At 41.5% G+C, this 13,957-nt stretch overlaps 2 protein-coding genes across 2 annotated transcripts; both read left to right on the forward strand.

Moving 5' to 3' along the window:
• The first annotated feature begins 1,453 nt into the window (after positions 1-1,453).
• LOC114517173 (sacsin-like) lies at positions 1,454-8,672 on the forward strand. Its single transcript, XM_028536829.1, has 3 exons — positions 1,454-4,040; positions 4,284-8,498; positions 8,620-8,672. Exons 1-3 carry the CDS (start codon positions 1,454-1,456, stop codon positions 8,670-8,672), a joined length of 6,855 nt encoding a protein of 2,284 aa, XP_028392630.1.
• A 478-nt stretch (positions 8,673-9,150) lies between these two features.
• Positions 9,151-13,664, forward strand: LOC114517070 (sacsin-like). The gene has a single exon (XM_028536713.1). It carries the CDS (start codon positions 9,218-9,220, stop codon positions 13,262-13,264), a length of 4,047 nt encoding a protein of 1,348 aa, XP_028392514.1. The 5' UTR covers positions 9,151-9,217; the 3' UTR covers positions 13,265-13,664.
• Positions 13,665-13,957: the final 293 nt, after the last annotated feature.

The raw sequence follows: 13,957 nt of genomic DNA on the forward strand, positions 1-13,957 counted from the left end.
ATACTTAAACCATTGGGGTGCAAATGCGTGGTTATATCTAGAATACATAGTTGACATTACACTGAACGAGGATAGTCAGATTCAGAAAAATACATTGCTCATAACTTAAAGTTGGAAAGCCTGATGTTAAACGAAGTTTGATTGGCTCGTGCTTTTTCCGGAGCCAATTAGACTTTGAATAACATTTGCATTTCGCGTTTGACTTCATTATAAGCAGCTAAGGTCTACTAAATTCATTCCTATTTTAGCAATTGCAATTAAATGCAACATTGCCTTGTCTGCAACTGCAGATTATACAAATTCTTAAATTCTCCACAGAACTTTTGCAATTTAGCCCGTAACAAATGTGATTTAAATTTGATTAGAGTTTTTTAACTTTTCCTAAACGTACGATAAGCTCAACTCTTAAATTTTATCGACCAGGATCTAGCCATCAAAATCTGTCTGAGATAGGTATAGAAAAATTGTATTTGGTCTTGGTAAGGTATATATATTAATTGGCAAAACCCTACTAGTTCATTTAGAGCCTAGACAATTTCTATCTCAGTTCAAAATTACGTGATTTGCCAGGAACTAATTCAAAATGCGGATGACGCTGGGGCAAATGAAGTGAAGATACTATTTGATGCTACATCATATGGCACCACATCTCTGGTTTCCTCCGGGTTGGCTTTATTCCAAGGACCGGCCATGTACTTCTACAACAACGCCGAGTTTTCAGATGAGGACTGGGAAGGACTGCAGCGTCTTATGAGGAGTAACAAGGCAAATAATCCCTTGAAGGTTGGCCGTTTTGGTATCGGATTCAATTCTGTGTATCACATCACAGGTATAATAGTAGATTTACTATTAGTATCAGTGAAGTAAGTTCCAAATAAGGTTGCTTGAAAGGCATTTGACCATTCTTCGCTAAAAATTGGCTAAAGAATATAGAGCATACACATACTATAGGTGCAGACGAACGAAGTAAAAGATTTGGTTGCATTTTTTAATTGCCTTTTCGAGATTTATGCTTAGCGTGCTTTACCAGTATCTCTCCATTTGTTTAGACCTTCCATCTATTGTGAGTGGAAACACTGTGGTTTTCTTAGATCCACATGAGAAATATTTTGCTCCAGGTGAACCAGGACGAAGGTATTCCACTGAAGATCCTCTGCTAGCGAAATATTTGAATCAATTCGAGCCGTTTCAACACATTTTCGACTGCAATCTTGACCAGGGAAACTATTATCGTGGAACACTCTTTCGATTTCCATTGAGGACTGAACCATCGAAACTGTCCAATAAGATATACACGAGAGAAATGGTCAACACTCTTTTTGAATCATTAAGAAATGAAGCAACTGCGATTCTTCTCTTTTTGAAAAGCGTCGATTCGGTCAGTTTGTACGAACGTGAAGAGGGAGGTGAATTATTCCATCTGTATACCGCTAAAGTCTCCCAGAAGACAAAGATGGAAGTTAGGAGAAAAAGACAAGAATTAATCCAGGATATCACCGTCCAGTGGGATTTCGCCGTGAAAACAACTTTTTATCGTTTGGAAATCGAACAGATGAGTGTAGGAAAACCTCCAGAAAGGAACGAGTGGTTCTTAGCAAATCAGGTTGGAACGAATGAAAAGAAGCTAATTGAGCTGGCCAGAGATCTAAAGTTGTTACCCTGGATCGGCATCGCGTTTCCTCTTGATGCGAACAGCAACATGGCTTCACTTGGAAGGATATTCTGTTTTCTTCCACTCCCCCCTGATGGCGACTGTCGTACTGGACTGCCGGTGCAAGTGAATGGTTACTTTGGACTAACAGACAATAGACGAGCTTTGAAATGGCCTGGTCCTGATTGCCAGAATGATGACACAGCCGAGTGGAATAAACTTCTCTTGGAAAAGGTTGGAAGTCAGGTGTATGCCAACTTGATCACCAATATGGTACGGGAGGGTCCTAGCATTGTTTCAATGGAATTGCTCGCTAAGTTAGTGTACAGTGCTTTGCCAGATCTCAGCCGTGTGAGACAAGATTGGAAGTGTATCATAGAGCCTTTTCTTAAAACAGTCTTGGCAAGAGAAATATTCCTAACTACTCCAACGGAAAGTTCTCGATGGATAAACCTTGGAGAAGCCATCATTGATCGCTTGGACGAGTCCAAAGATATGAGAGAGGAAATCAAGCAAGTTGTTCTAAAGACGTTGTTGAATGCTGGCCAGCCAATTGTTTCATTACCAGGACACGTTATACAAATTATCGATCAATATCATCAGATATCAGGTTGGAGAAACCTTCAAAAAGTTACCCCTGAACTCTTGTGTAACGTTTTGCGATCAAATTTCGATTTTCATCGCGTGGTCATGTCGTTCGGAGATAGATTGTTCGTGTTGGAGTATGCTCTGCAGACTGTCCCCGAAAATATTTCTTATCTTCATGGAGTCACTCTTCTGCCACTAGAAAATGGTCACTTTATAAAGTTCTCAAATGCTTCCGATGAAAAGATCTTCATTCCGTCCAACAAGCACAGTGTCGATCTTCTACCCAACATGAAGCACCGTCTTCTCTATCGAAAACTGTCTCTACCAGTGCAACAGAGGCTCGACAAGGTTGGTTCTTCTAGAGCAACACAGTTGCATCATCCTACTTCTAATGACATTAAGCAATTACTCTGGCAAAACCTCCCTGAGGATTGGTCTTGCGATCATCTTCCGCAACTGGAGACCGTGACTTGGGATCCAGCGGCAGAACGACATCCTTCTTTAGCTTGGCTAGAATTGGTGTGGAAGTGGATCAACGAAAATTACCCAAGTGATTTGAGCGAGTTCAATGGAATGCCCCTCATTCCTGTGTCCGTCAGTTCACCATCATCTATGGCTAGACTTCACCAAAATTCCACCATTATTGTCAGCGAACACCCACTGTACAATGAAACACTTCCAAATGCCATTCGTAAACTTCTGAAAAGATCTGGTTGTGTCGTGGTCGAAAAACTGCCCTCCTTTGTCAAACATGACCAACTCTTTCACTATATTTCCCCACCGAATCCTTCTGGTACTCTAAAAGTTCTTTCTCTAGCAAAGGAAAACGTTGTTCAACAATTGTCTGTTTCACCAGCCGAAGTCAAACGCGAACTCTGTCACATTCTGTCAAGATTGGATTCCATTGATTCAACTCACAGATCATTTATTCGTACGTTGCCAATCTTTGCAGCAGTCGACGAACGGTTTATGCTATCCTGTCAAACGGAACAAGGTGAACAGAGGCTTGTTGCTCCACGAAATTATTCATTACCCGAAGATATCCGAATTGTTGATCGAACTAAGATCCTATCCTCCACAAAAAACGAAAGCCATCGCCTGTTGGAGAAACTTGGAGTGGTAATGGAGAGCACCGCAAGCTTGATCATGATTCGCTTGGAAGGTTTCTTAAACTCCAAGATCGGAGATACGGAAAAAGACAAGCTAATGCTATGGATCTTGGAAAGAATTGAAATCTTAAATCATGAAATGCCCACTGATTTTGTTGCGTTTATCCGTAAACTTCCTTGTATTCCGACCGCAAGCGGCAAACGCGTGCCTCCAAATCAACTGTTTGATCCTTCTGACAAACTTCTCACGCGGTTGCTTCAAGACAACAACGAGGCATTTCCGACGAAGCAGTTTTTGGAGCCAATGCAAAAACGAAAACATGAGTTGGAAGTTCGGCACATAGAAAACCTGACTGTTCAAGATGTCTTGGCTGTTGTAAACCAAATGACGAAGATAGATTCTGATATAGGTTTAGAAGACAGAGGTATGGCTGTCGTGGAGCTTTTGAACCAACGACCACAGTTACTTAAAGAATATACTGCAAACAAATTGCCGTTGAATTTTGTCTTACGCGAGTTGCCATGGTTACCAAGAGTCTGTGATCGTCCGAAGAACTATCCTGAATTGATGCCTTGGTATGACGGACGGAAGTTATGTAAACCAAGCAACATGCGTCCTGACTCGCTGGCAATCCTAGTTGGAGCAACAGTGCCTGTTTTCAAAGAAAAGTTGATTTCAGACGAAGTGCAAGGTAGGTAAACTAATTATAGGCAAGTTACATTGCTATATTAGGCTTGATGTTTTACACTGAAAAATTAGATGAAGATGATGATCATATTGGCTTTGATCGACACAGAAATTGAGAAAAATAATGTGGGATGGTATTAGATATATTGCCGCAATGCACGTTGAAAAAAATTAGTTTAATTTTTTAACAACAATTTATAAAGGCGTATAAAATATGTGAACAACTAACATCTCTATTGTGTTTTAGAACTACTTGGCATTTCTGCGGATCATTCGGTGTTTCGAGAAGTCATTGAACAACTACATCTGGCCGTTGTCTCTTGGAGAAATCAAACAGCAACACAGTTGGATCTTGGAAAATTTGAAGAAATGATAAAGAAAATATACATGTGGCTTTCCGCAAAATCCAAAAATGCAGTGGAGCATTTGTTACAATCCAAAGGTCTAACTCAGTGGGTATGGTACGGAAATGGCTTTACATCACCCGAGAAAGTTGCTTTAGAATCACCTTTTCCTAAAAGCATCAACCTTTATCCATACTTGTTTCATCTGCCAAACGAACTATACAAGGTAAAGGACTTTCTACTTTCATTTGGAGTAAAGCCGCAGTTTACAGTTGATGATCTGCTGGTTATGCTGTCAATCATAAAGGAAAAGCATGATAATGAAGACGGACCACGTGAAGATGCGAATCAAGACTTAGGTCAATGTCGTGCGGTGTTGGAGTGGATTGTGAGAAGCTGTGGTCAACTATCTGATGAACGTCGGTCAAATCTTCTCATTCCTGTTCAAACAGCCTCTGGAAAGCTGCAACTCGAACCGTGCAACAAGTGTACTTACTGTGATCGTGAATTCCTAAGACGAGGTGCCTCTGAATTTGAAGTCTCCACAAAGTCATTTCTGATTCATAAAGCAATTCCTGATGATTTGGCTGGTCGTCTTCGCGTACCACGACTCTCGAGCTGCCTCGCAGGAGCCAAAGCACTTGGTATCAAATTCAAAGAAGCTGGTCAGTACGAGCCGCTGACCATGAGATTACGTAACATTCTTCAGCAGTACAAAGAAGGTGTAGCAATTTTCAAGGAAATCATTCAAAACGCAGATGACGCACGTGCTTCTAAAGTGTTTTTCGTTGTTGATTGGAGGGAAAATCCCCGCGAACGATTGCTAACTGAAGAACTAGCGAAATGTCAGGGACCAGCTCTTTGGGCGTACAACGACGCTATGTTCTCTGAGGCAGACTTCGAAAACATAAACAAGTTGGCTGGCGAGACAAAGAAGGAAGACCTCCACAAGGTTGGACGTTTTGGTCTTGGCTTCAACTCCGTCTACCATCTTACTGACGTTCCAAGCTTTGTGAGTGGCGAACACGTTGTGGTTTTTGATCCGAATATGACTCACATCTCTAAATTGATCGACGGCAACAAAAGGAAAGGTGGACTCATGTTAAGCTTGGCAGAAAGCAAACACGTTTTATCAGCATTCCCTGATCAATTCATGCCTTACCATCAGATGTTTGGCTGCGACATGAGCGGATCGGACACTTTTCACTTCGAAGGGACATTGTTTCGACTTCCTTTCCGTACAGCCAAGCAAGCAAATGAAAGTGAAATTTCGGAAAAACCTTCCAAACCAGAAGACGTCAAATTCCTTATTCAATCTTTGAAAGAAAGTGCGTCCACTCTGTTACTATTCACCCAAAATGTAAAGGAAGTACGGCTGTTTGAGATTCCGAAGAAATCCAACCCGAGGATGTGTTTAGGGCGGCCCTTAATAAGCATGAAAAAATCTATCGAGGAAATTTTGCACACCAATGATGCCGATAAAGGTGGCAAGGGGACAATTTTGGAGAATTCATCAAACTGGTTACTGTACAACAGATCTGGAAAGATGGTAACATGGGAAGGACCCCGCCGCAGTGAAAAGTTGAAAATGAATGTATCCATATCCAAATCAGATCTTCTGGGAGAACCTGAACCTTTTAAAACTGAGGAAATCTGGATTGTTAATTCAAGCACAGGGAATAGGTCTTCCCTTCAAGTTTCCCGAAGTGCAGATGGCATCAAAAACGCGGTTGTTCCTGTAACAGGAGTTGCTGCAAGGATGAAAAATTTGACAAAACATAGCGTTGAAATATCCGCTGTCCCTGGAGCAGTTTTTTGCTTTATGCCGCTCCCTATCGCATCTGGGTTTCCCGTGCATGTCAACGGATATTTTTCGCTTTATCCAAATCGTCGTCGCCTGTGGGAAGAAGGCGTTGGTGAACATGAATCATTCAAGCCGTTTGAAGCAAAGTGGAATGAAGCATTGATGGAAGACTCCTTAGTTCAAACATACCTGCAGCTTCTTCAAACATTAACTTCATACAATGCTAAGCAGTATGCATTTCATAACTTGTGGCCGAACCCAGCAGAGGTAAACTACTTCAAAGCGTGGAAACCTTTTCTCAATTCATTCTTTAGGAAAATAATTGATGAAGAATGGCCGCTGTTTTATTGCAATGACGAATGGAGAACACTTCAAGATTGTTTCATCCTTGATCCAAAGCTTGCCAACGTTACCGAATGCGTGGCCATCATGAAACAGCTGGGTAAAAATGTCCTATCACTTCCAAAACACTTCATGGACGCCTTTACATCTAGCGGAAAAGGAGACTTCATAAAACGTCAGATGCTGACTGAAGATAAATTCTTGACAGAGTTCTTTTTTCCTAACGTATCACAGATAGCGATCCAACATCGTAACTCAGTTCTTGTTTGCATCCTCGATCGTCGACTGAACAGTCATCGAAACTACGACGATCTTTTACGTACCATTCCGAGCTTCAGCTGTTACACGGATGGGACCATTTTGCGTAAACCAGAGGAGCTGGTTCATCCAAAGGGAAAAGTTGCTTGTTTGTTTTCCGAAGAAGAAAAACGTTTCCTATTTGACGATCGCTTTTTGACCAAAGAACGAGCAATGATGTTAGAAGAGTTAGGAATGGCAATCGATTTGCTCTCTTGGAGCAGTTTGTGCGAGCGAGCTGAATGTATTTCCAATCAATGCGATGTTGCAAAAGCAAAATTACTTATTCAATACCTGAATGAAATGCATCCCAACGAGCGAAACAAAATTGCTTCCGACGAAGAGAGACGCCTACGTGCAGCCAAATTCCTTCCAATTTTGCCCAAGCCAAGAGACTATCCATTTCCTTGGAAGTCTGATGAGAACCGTGGGATGCATTTAGCTGCTGCAGATCATCTCTTTCCCGAGCGACATAAAAATCTTGTTGGTTCTTCTCAACTCATCCTGGATGAATCATCAAAAGATTCAAGCGTACCCAACAGATCAATAAAAAAAATCCTTGGATTTACTGAAAAGCAACCAAATTTGTCCGATGTTATAGCACAACTTGATCAAGTAATTAGGATTTCTCAGTTTACTGGAAATAATGAGCGTACCGAGACATGTATTATAATTTATGACTTTTTACAAAAGTTTGTGAACTCTAACCAGAACAAGTCAGAATGGTCCTATCTTCGTAATGAACTAGAAAGCAAACAATGGATCCTCATTAAAAATCAAATGGTAAAAGCAGATCGTGTGGCAAAAAACTGGGACAAAGAAATTGGATCGCCATATTTGTTTTCCTTACCTCCTGAATACAATACGAAATTCACAGTACTTATGCGCTGGTACGGAATAAAGGAGAAATTTGGTTTACAGGATTTCATGCATGCTATTGGCGAGTTTCGAGAAGACATTGGTAACAAGAAACTAACAGATAATCAAATCAGTACTCTAATTGTTTTCTTGGAAGAAGTGCTTCAACTCAACACGAACCCTTCCGCTCCTTTGCCACTTCCCAGTAAGGATTCTCAATTGTATGACGCAAGTGAGCTTGTAATTAACGATACACCATGGCTTGAAACAGGGGGTTTGAGAGAGCGTGTACACGAGAGGATACCCGAGACATTAGCCTACAAATGTGGTGCAAGGCCGCTCAGGGAAGCAGATTTGGCTGACATTTCGGATCCTATTGGGACACCGTTTGGACAACACGAGGAGCTAACTGATCGTTTGAAGAATATTTTGAAGGCCTATCCAGCCGACGAGGGTATATTAAAAGAACTTCTGCAAAACGCGGACGATGCGAAAGCCACCGAAATTCATTTTATATTTGATCCACGAAAGCACGATACTGGGCACGTGTTCTCTGATAGTTGGAAGGAACTTCAAGGCCCTGCGATTTGTGTCTACAACGACAAACCATTCTCCGAAGAGGATATTGAAGGCATTCAAAAGCTTGGTATCGGAAGTAAATTTAACGACCCCACGAGAACAGGACAGTATGGTATTGGATTTAACGCAGTTTACCATCTTACTGATTGTCCGTACTTTATTTCGAACGATGAGATCATTTGCGTTTCCGACCCTCATACAGCGTTCGTACCTGGTGCAGACGAGAGGAAGCCTGGACGTTTGTTTCACAAGCTTGACCAAAGGTTTCGACGAAATTACAAGGATGTTTTGTCTGGTTTCCTGGGTAATTTGTTCCAACTTAACGGAGGAACAATGTTTCGATTTCCACTTCGTTCCAGATCGACACGCAAATCCAAGATTTCAGATAGTAAGTGGAATGAAAATGAGGTGAAAAAACTGTTTAAATTGTTCCGCGAATCCGCGAAGGACATGATGTTGTTTCTGAACAACGTCACCAAGATATCTGTTTCCGAGATAAACAGCGATGGTAAACTTGAGACGTATTCTGTCAAGTGCATCATTTCAGATGTTGATAAACGAACTGAAATTTTCAAAGGGATTACAGCATGCGCACGCAGCAGAGTACCAACTCCACAAATCAGTTGGCAAGAGGTCCATTACCGTATGGAGATATCAGATACGAATAACGTGAAGAGGGATTGGCTGATTACACAGAGCTTGGGAAGTGATAACATAGAACTTGATACGCAGGTTCCAGATGGTACCAGCATGGGCTTGTTACCACGCGCTGGAATTGCTTTCTTGTTACCTTCTTCTAACCGTCCATTCCTTCATTCCATATTTTGCCTACTCCCACTTCCAATTTATACGAGATTTCCCGCTCATATTAACGGCCACTTTGCTCTGGATTCCACCCGCCGTAATGTGTGGCATGATACAAAACGTTTAGATGAACGTGTTGTTTGGAATGACTTCATGAAACGCTGCATAATAGCTCCAGCCTACGCCAGTGCAATTCGACAGGCCAGAAAGCACATTCCTGGCTATCTACATAACTCTGAAACACTTGGCAAGTTTTCATCTGAAAACGAAACTGAAGACGGTCTCAAATGGTATCATGAGTTGTTTCCTTCGATCAAAGACTTGGACGCAGATTGGAAGCCTGTTGGAGAAGCGCTTTACAAGAATTTCATACCGTTTGCTCCTGTTTTGCCTGTTGCTATGTCAGTTCCCAAAAGAAAGATGCCACGTACAGAGGCACTTCTCTCATATCTCTCCGGGATAAATCAAGAGATTGAGCATATTCCAGTCAAGGTTACATGGTATGAAGTCAGCGAAGCCTACTTTTGTACTAATGGCGTTTCCTGGTCACTCGAGAAGACGCTGCTGGGAATCGGATTCCACCTCCTCACACACACGCCGCTAAAAGTTCACGAGAGTTTCATAGAGGCAGAACGTAACCAAGACGTGAGCCCAGAACAAGTTTGGAAGTTCCTCCGCAACAGCAGGGAGATTAAAGGTAATTTACCCAAGAATGTCGAAGCAACTTCTCTTCATGACGCCAGAACTGTCCATGAACTCACTTCCTACTGTGCTCAAGACGACAAATTCGCGGAAAATCTTGAGGAAATTCCTTTGCTTCTTACACAGGATGGCATACTTCGTTGCTTCCATCGCAAACCTATAGTTTTCTGCAGCAGATTTAGTCAGCTTTTGCCCTCCAAACCCGAGCTTTTTCTACACCATCGGCTTCTAAATATTTTCGCGGGCAACCTTGATAAGTGTTCAAATGTTATGCAAAAATTTTGTTTATCAGATCTTGCCAAATTTCAATCAATCCTTTTCCCGACAAGTTGGATGAACACCGCTTCCCATCAACCATGGAACTCAAACGGGCAGGATGAACCATTTCCATCACAAGAATGGCTCAAATTAATCTGGGAGTTCATTGACAACGTCTCGGCAAGCGTGGGAAGTAATGACGAAGCCGAAGAAGATAACACGAGTAATGCCCTTCAAGATATCTCAAGTTGGCATATAATCCCCACAACTCAAAACTACCTTGTTCCAGTCTCCATGGGTAAAACAGTTCTCAATGTTAGCACGCCTCTTAATAGCGATTCACCTCATGACAAAGCCATTCGCGAGCTCTTAGTAAAGCTAGACTGTCCACAATTGAACCATACCATTTTGATATCTACGTATTCGCGTTTTTCCCCAACAGGGGGAGCTACAGGTGTACGCAAACACTATCTTGCAAAGATTCAGTCGACGAAGGATGTCCTGGGTCTCTTACACGAAGCTTTAAATTCCAACACGAGAGGTCGAGCTACACTCACAATTCGTGAAATTGAACGACTCCTGACTTTTCTGCAAGGGGATTTTTCCTGCCTGTCACTCCCTGTCTTGCGGAGTCTCCCATTTTACCAAACCATCGATGGCACTTATACACGGCTTTCTACAGACAATACAGTTTACGAGGTGGCAGCCGGTGTTCCTGGGGATGGCCTCCATGTACTTTCCGAAGTAACGAACAGTATCTTCTTACACCAGAATCCTAAACTCGCAGACCTTTACCAGTATATCGGAATCAAACCAGCTTCATCTATTGAGTTCTACATAAATATAGTTCTAAAGTACTTCGATCGTTTAACACCCGAAGGAAGAGTAAACCATTTAAAATTCGTAAGAGATTACCTCTTGCATGAGCATTACGAAGGTTATAGAGTTTTGCTACCGGTTATGGAGCAGTTATCATTTATTCCGGATCGTTCAGGGGCACTTCTTCAAGCGAGAGAGTTTTATAACCCAGATAATACAGTTTTCAAGAAGTTTGTGCCAGACGAAAAGTTTCCACCTTCGCCGTTTGACTCTGTAGAATGGAGAGATTTTCTAAAGAAAGTTGGTCTTCAATGCGCAGTCACCAAAAACCATTTCTTGCAGTATGCCAAACAACTGGAAGAAGAGGCTCGCAATCGTCTAAATTTGACTTCAGACAAGGTGGAAGAAATCTTGAAAAAGTCGGACGTTCTGGTTTCTCATTTATTTGACAACAACAGTTTGCACACTCCTTCACTCCTTTCCCAAATTTCAGAAATCTGTTTTGTCCCTGCGGCAAAGGTGAACAAGTTGTTTCTTGATATCCATCACTCGCATACACAATCAATTCTAACGTGTTTTAACGACTCCGTGATTGAAAAGCACTCAGCTCTTGTGTGGTCGAGTGCATCTTTGATAGCAAGTTCAGCATTCCCGTACAGAAGGAACAATTTGGTTAAAATGCTCGGACTACGTACCAGTCCTCCGCACGAAGTTGTAATTTCCCATGCCATAAACATTTCTGCAAAGTCTGACGTTCCCACACGATTGCAAGCAACTTTTTCTAGTGTTATGACCACGATATACAGCTACTTAAGAGAATCTTGCCATTTGACGTCTGGTCCACCTGTTGCAAATTGTTCACAGGAATGTCGAACGACAAGGCTTGTCCTTCGCGATATTCCCGTGATATTAGTCGACCAACAAAGATTCGTGCGGGGCAGCCAACTAGCATTCAGTGGTGTACTGGATAGTTTGAATCCATACATGTTCAATATTCCTCGTCCACTTCAACAATTCGAGCACTTCTTAAAATGCCTTGGCGCTCAAGAATATCCAACACCACTTCAATGTTCATCCATTCTAGCAACCATTAAAGGAAGTTGTGGAGACAACCAAATGACTACAGAAGAGAAAACTGCAGCCGTCGACGCAACAAAATGTTTGTTTAAACGTTTAAGCGAGGATAAGCGAAACCCTCCAATAAATAGAGGTTTAGATTTGAATCTTTCTCAATCTTTGCGGGATGTCCCTACACTATATCTTCCGACTGTAGGTGATGTTTTGAAGTCATCTCGCGAGGTTTTTGTTAATGACATCGCGGAAAGGAAAGAACGTTTAAGAGAATTTCGGAACAAGCTACTTGTTGATCTAACCATGAAGGATGAAGACCCTCCTGCGAGACTGGTGAAACTGTTGCCGAAAAACTTGAGGGTTCAAATATTAAGTTCTATACTAACGGAAGAGCTGAGTCCAGATTGTCAACCCTGTATTCTTGACGCTGCAAACCGTTGTGATGTCGTCAAACCATATCGAGTGATGATGTGTTCTTCAGAGTTCAGCAAAGCATTATGTCGCGTGTACAAGCGCCAAGAAGAAATTGATAGAATTCCACAAGAAGTAGAAAACGATCTTAGACGTCTTGAGAAAGGCGTTAAAATAAAATGCATGAGGACCATAAAAGCTCGGCTTGTTCGGAAGGAGACTGGGGAGACAGTTCCCGGCAGTGAATCAGACGACGTTTTTACCTTCTGCCAGAAAAGTTCTGCTGGATTTTCTATCCTAATTAAACATGACGGAGAGGCTAATTCTGCATTGTTGCACGAGAGGTTAAGCTCCTTTATTTCGATGATAACTGGGCAACATATTAAGGAAGCTCAGTGGCGTTATCTCATGATAATCCTTGGCTTCAGATATCCTGAAGAAATACCCGCGATAATTGATAGAATTGGAATACCTCGAATAGATGGGCCGCCAGATGGACCAGTAGGTCAAATAGTTGAACCAGAGAGTGCTGAAGAAGCTAAACGTTGGTTGAGGCAAGCGCAGGAAGATTTGGATACAGCAAGGTCCCTACACCAAACCCAACATTACTCTTCTTCTTGCTTCCATGGCCAACAAGCTACTGAGAAAGCTTTAAAAGCCCTCATGTTTGCCAAAGGTCGTCTTAAAAGCAGCGACTTAGAAAAACACGACGTGATGGGTTTAGCATATCGAGCGTCTGAAATAGATCCACGTCTTCACTCCATTCCGACATTGGTTACCTGCATACAGGGATATTACATCAAGACCCGCTACCCCGATTATCAAAGAGGTTTTCCTCAACGCTCCATTCCAGCAGACAAGTATACACAAGATGAAGCGAATCATGCGGTTTTAAAGGCTGGTGAAGTTTTACTTCTTATCCGTGAAGTCGTGAATTAGGCTATATACGAATTGATTCGTATAAATACGCGAGGTATATTGCTTATTTCATAAGAAACATTTTGTTTGCGATGAAAGTAGAATGAGTGATTAATTGTGACCTGGATTATTATTTTAAATAATTCAAATTGTGAATGAGTCGAGAGTTTTCAGTCGGATTAACCATGCATTATACTCGGTGTATGTAAATATACAACGTAACGTTTTCCCTGCATGGTATATTTTTCATTTCCCTAATGTAACGTTTTCCCTGGTATAAAAAACTACCCATTGGTCTATCTCATTTCTCTTCTATATCGATGACTCAATGTAACCACGTAATTAGCAGTATTACAGAGTCAATATTTTATATGTTATTTACACATAAGTTTCAAGTTTTTTAACCGAGTTGATGCTCCGTTCCGACTAAAAATCTCCCGTATTCATATCGCAAACATATATCGTCATATTTTTGCATGTTTAGATTTTCCGGCTATAGCTTTGCTTTTTAATTTCATATATTCATTTTGTAACAGCTAGCTTACTTTATATAGTACTATGACATTTGCCATTTCCCAGATCGTTTATGAATTATGAATACCTATGAATATGCATGATAACCAAATTTCTCAACTAATTTTATATACTGAAATCTTGATTTAACTTGACTCGGAAGAAGAGGTTATATAGGAATATATTGAGTAATCGACGTGT

The sequence above is a fragment of the Dendronephthya gigantea genome, unplaced genomic scaffold (assembly GCF_004324835.1).
Source record: "Dendronephthya gigantea isolate DGI-Jeju-01 unplaced genomic scaffold, DenGig_1.0 000007F, whole genome shotgun sequence".
Lineage (NCBI taxonomy): Eukaryota > Metazoa > Cnidaria > Anthozoa > Malacalcyonacea > Nephtheidae > Dendronephthya > Dendronephthya gigantea.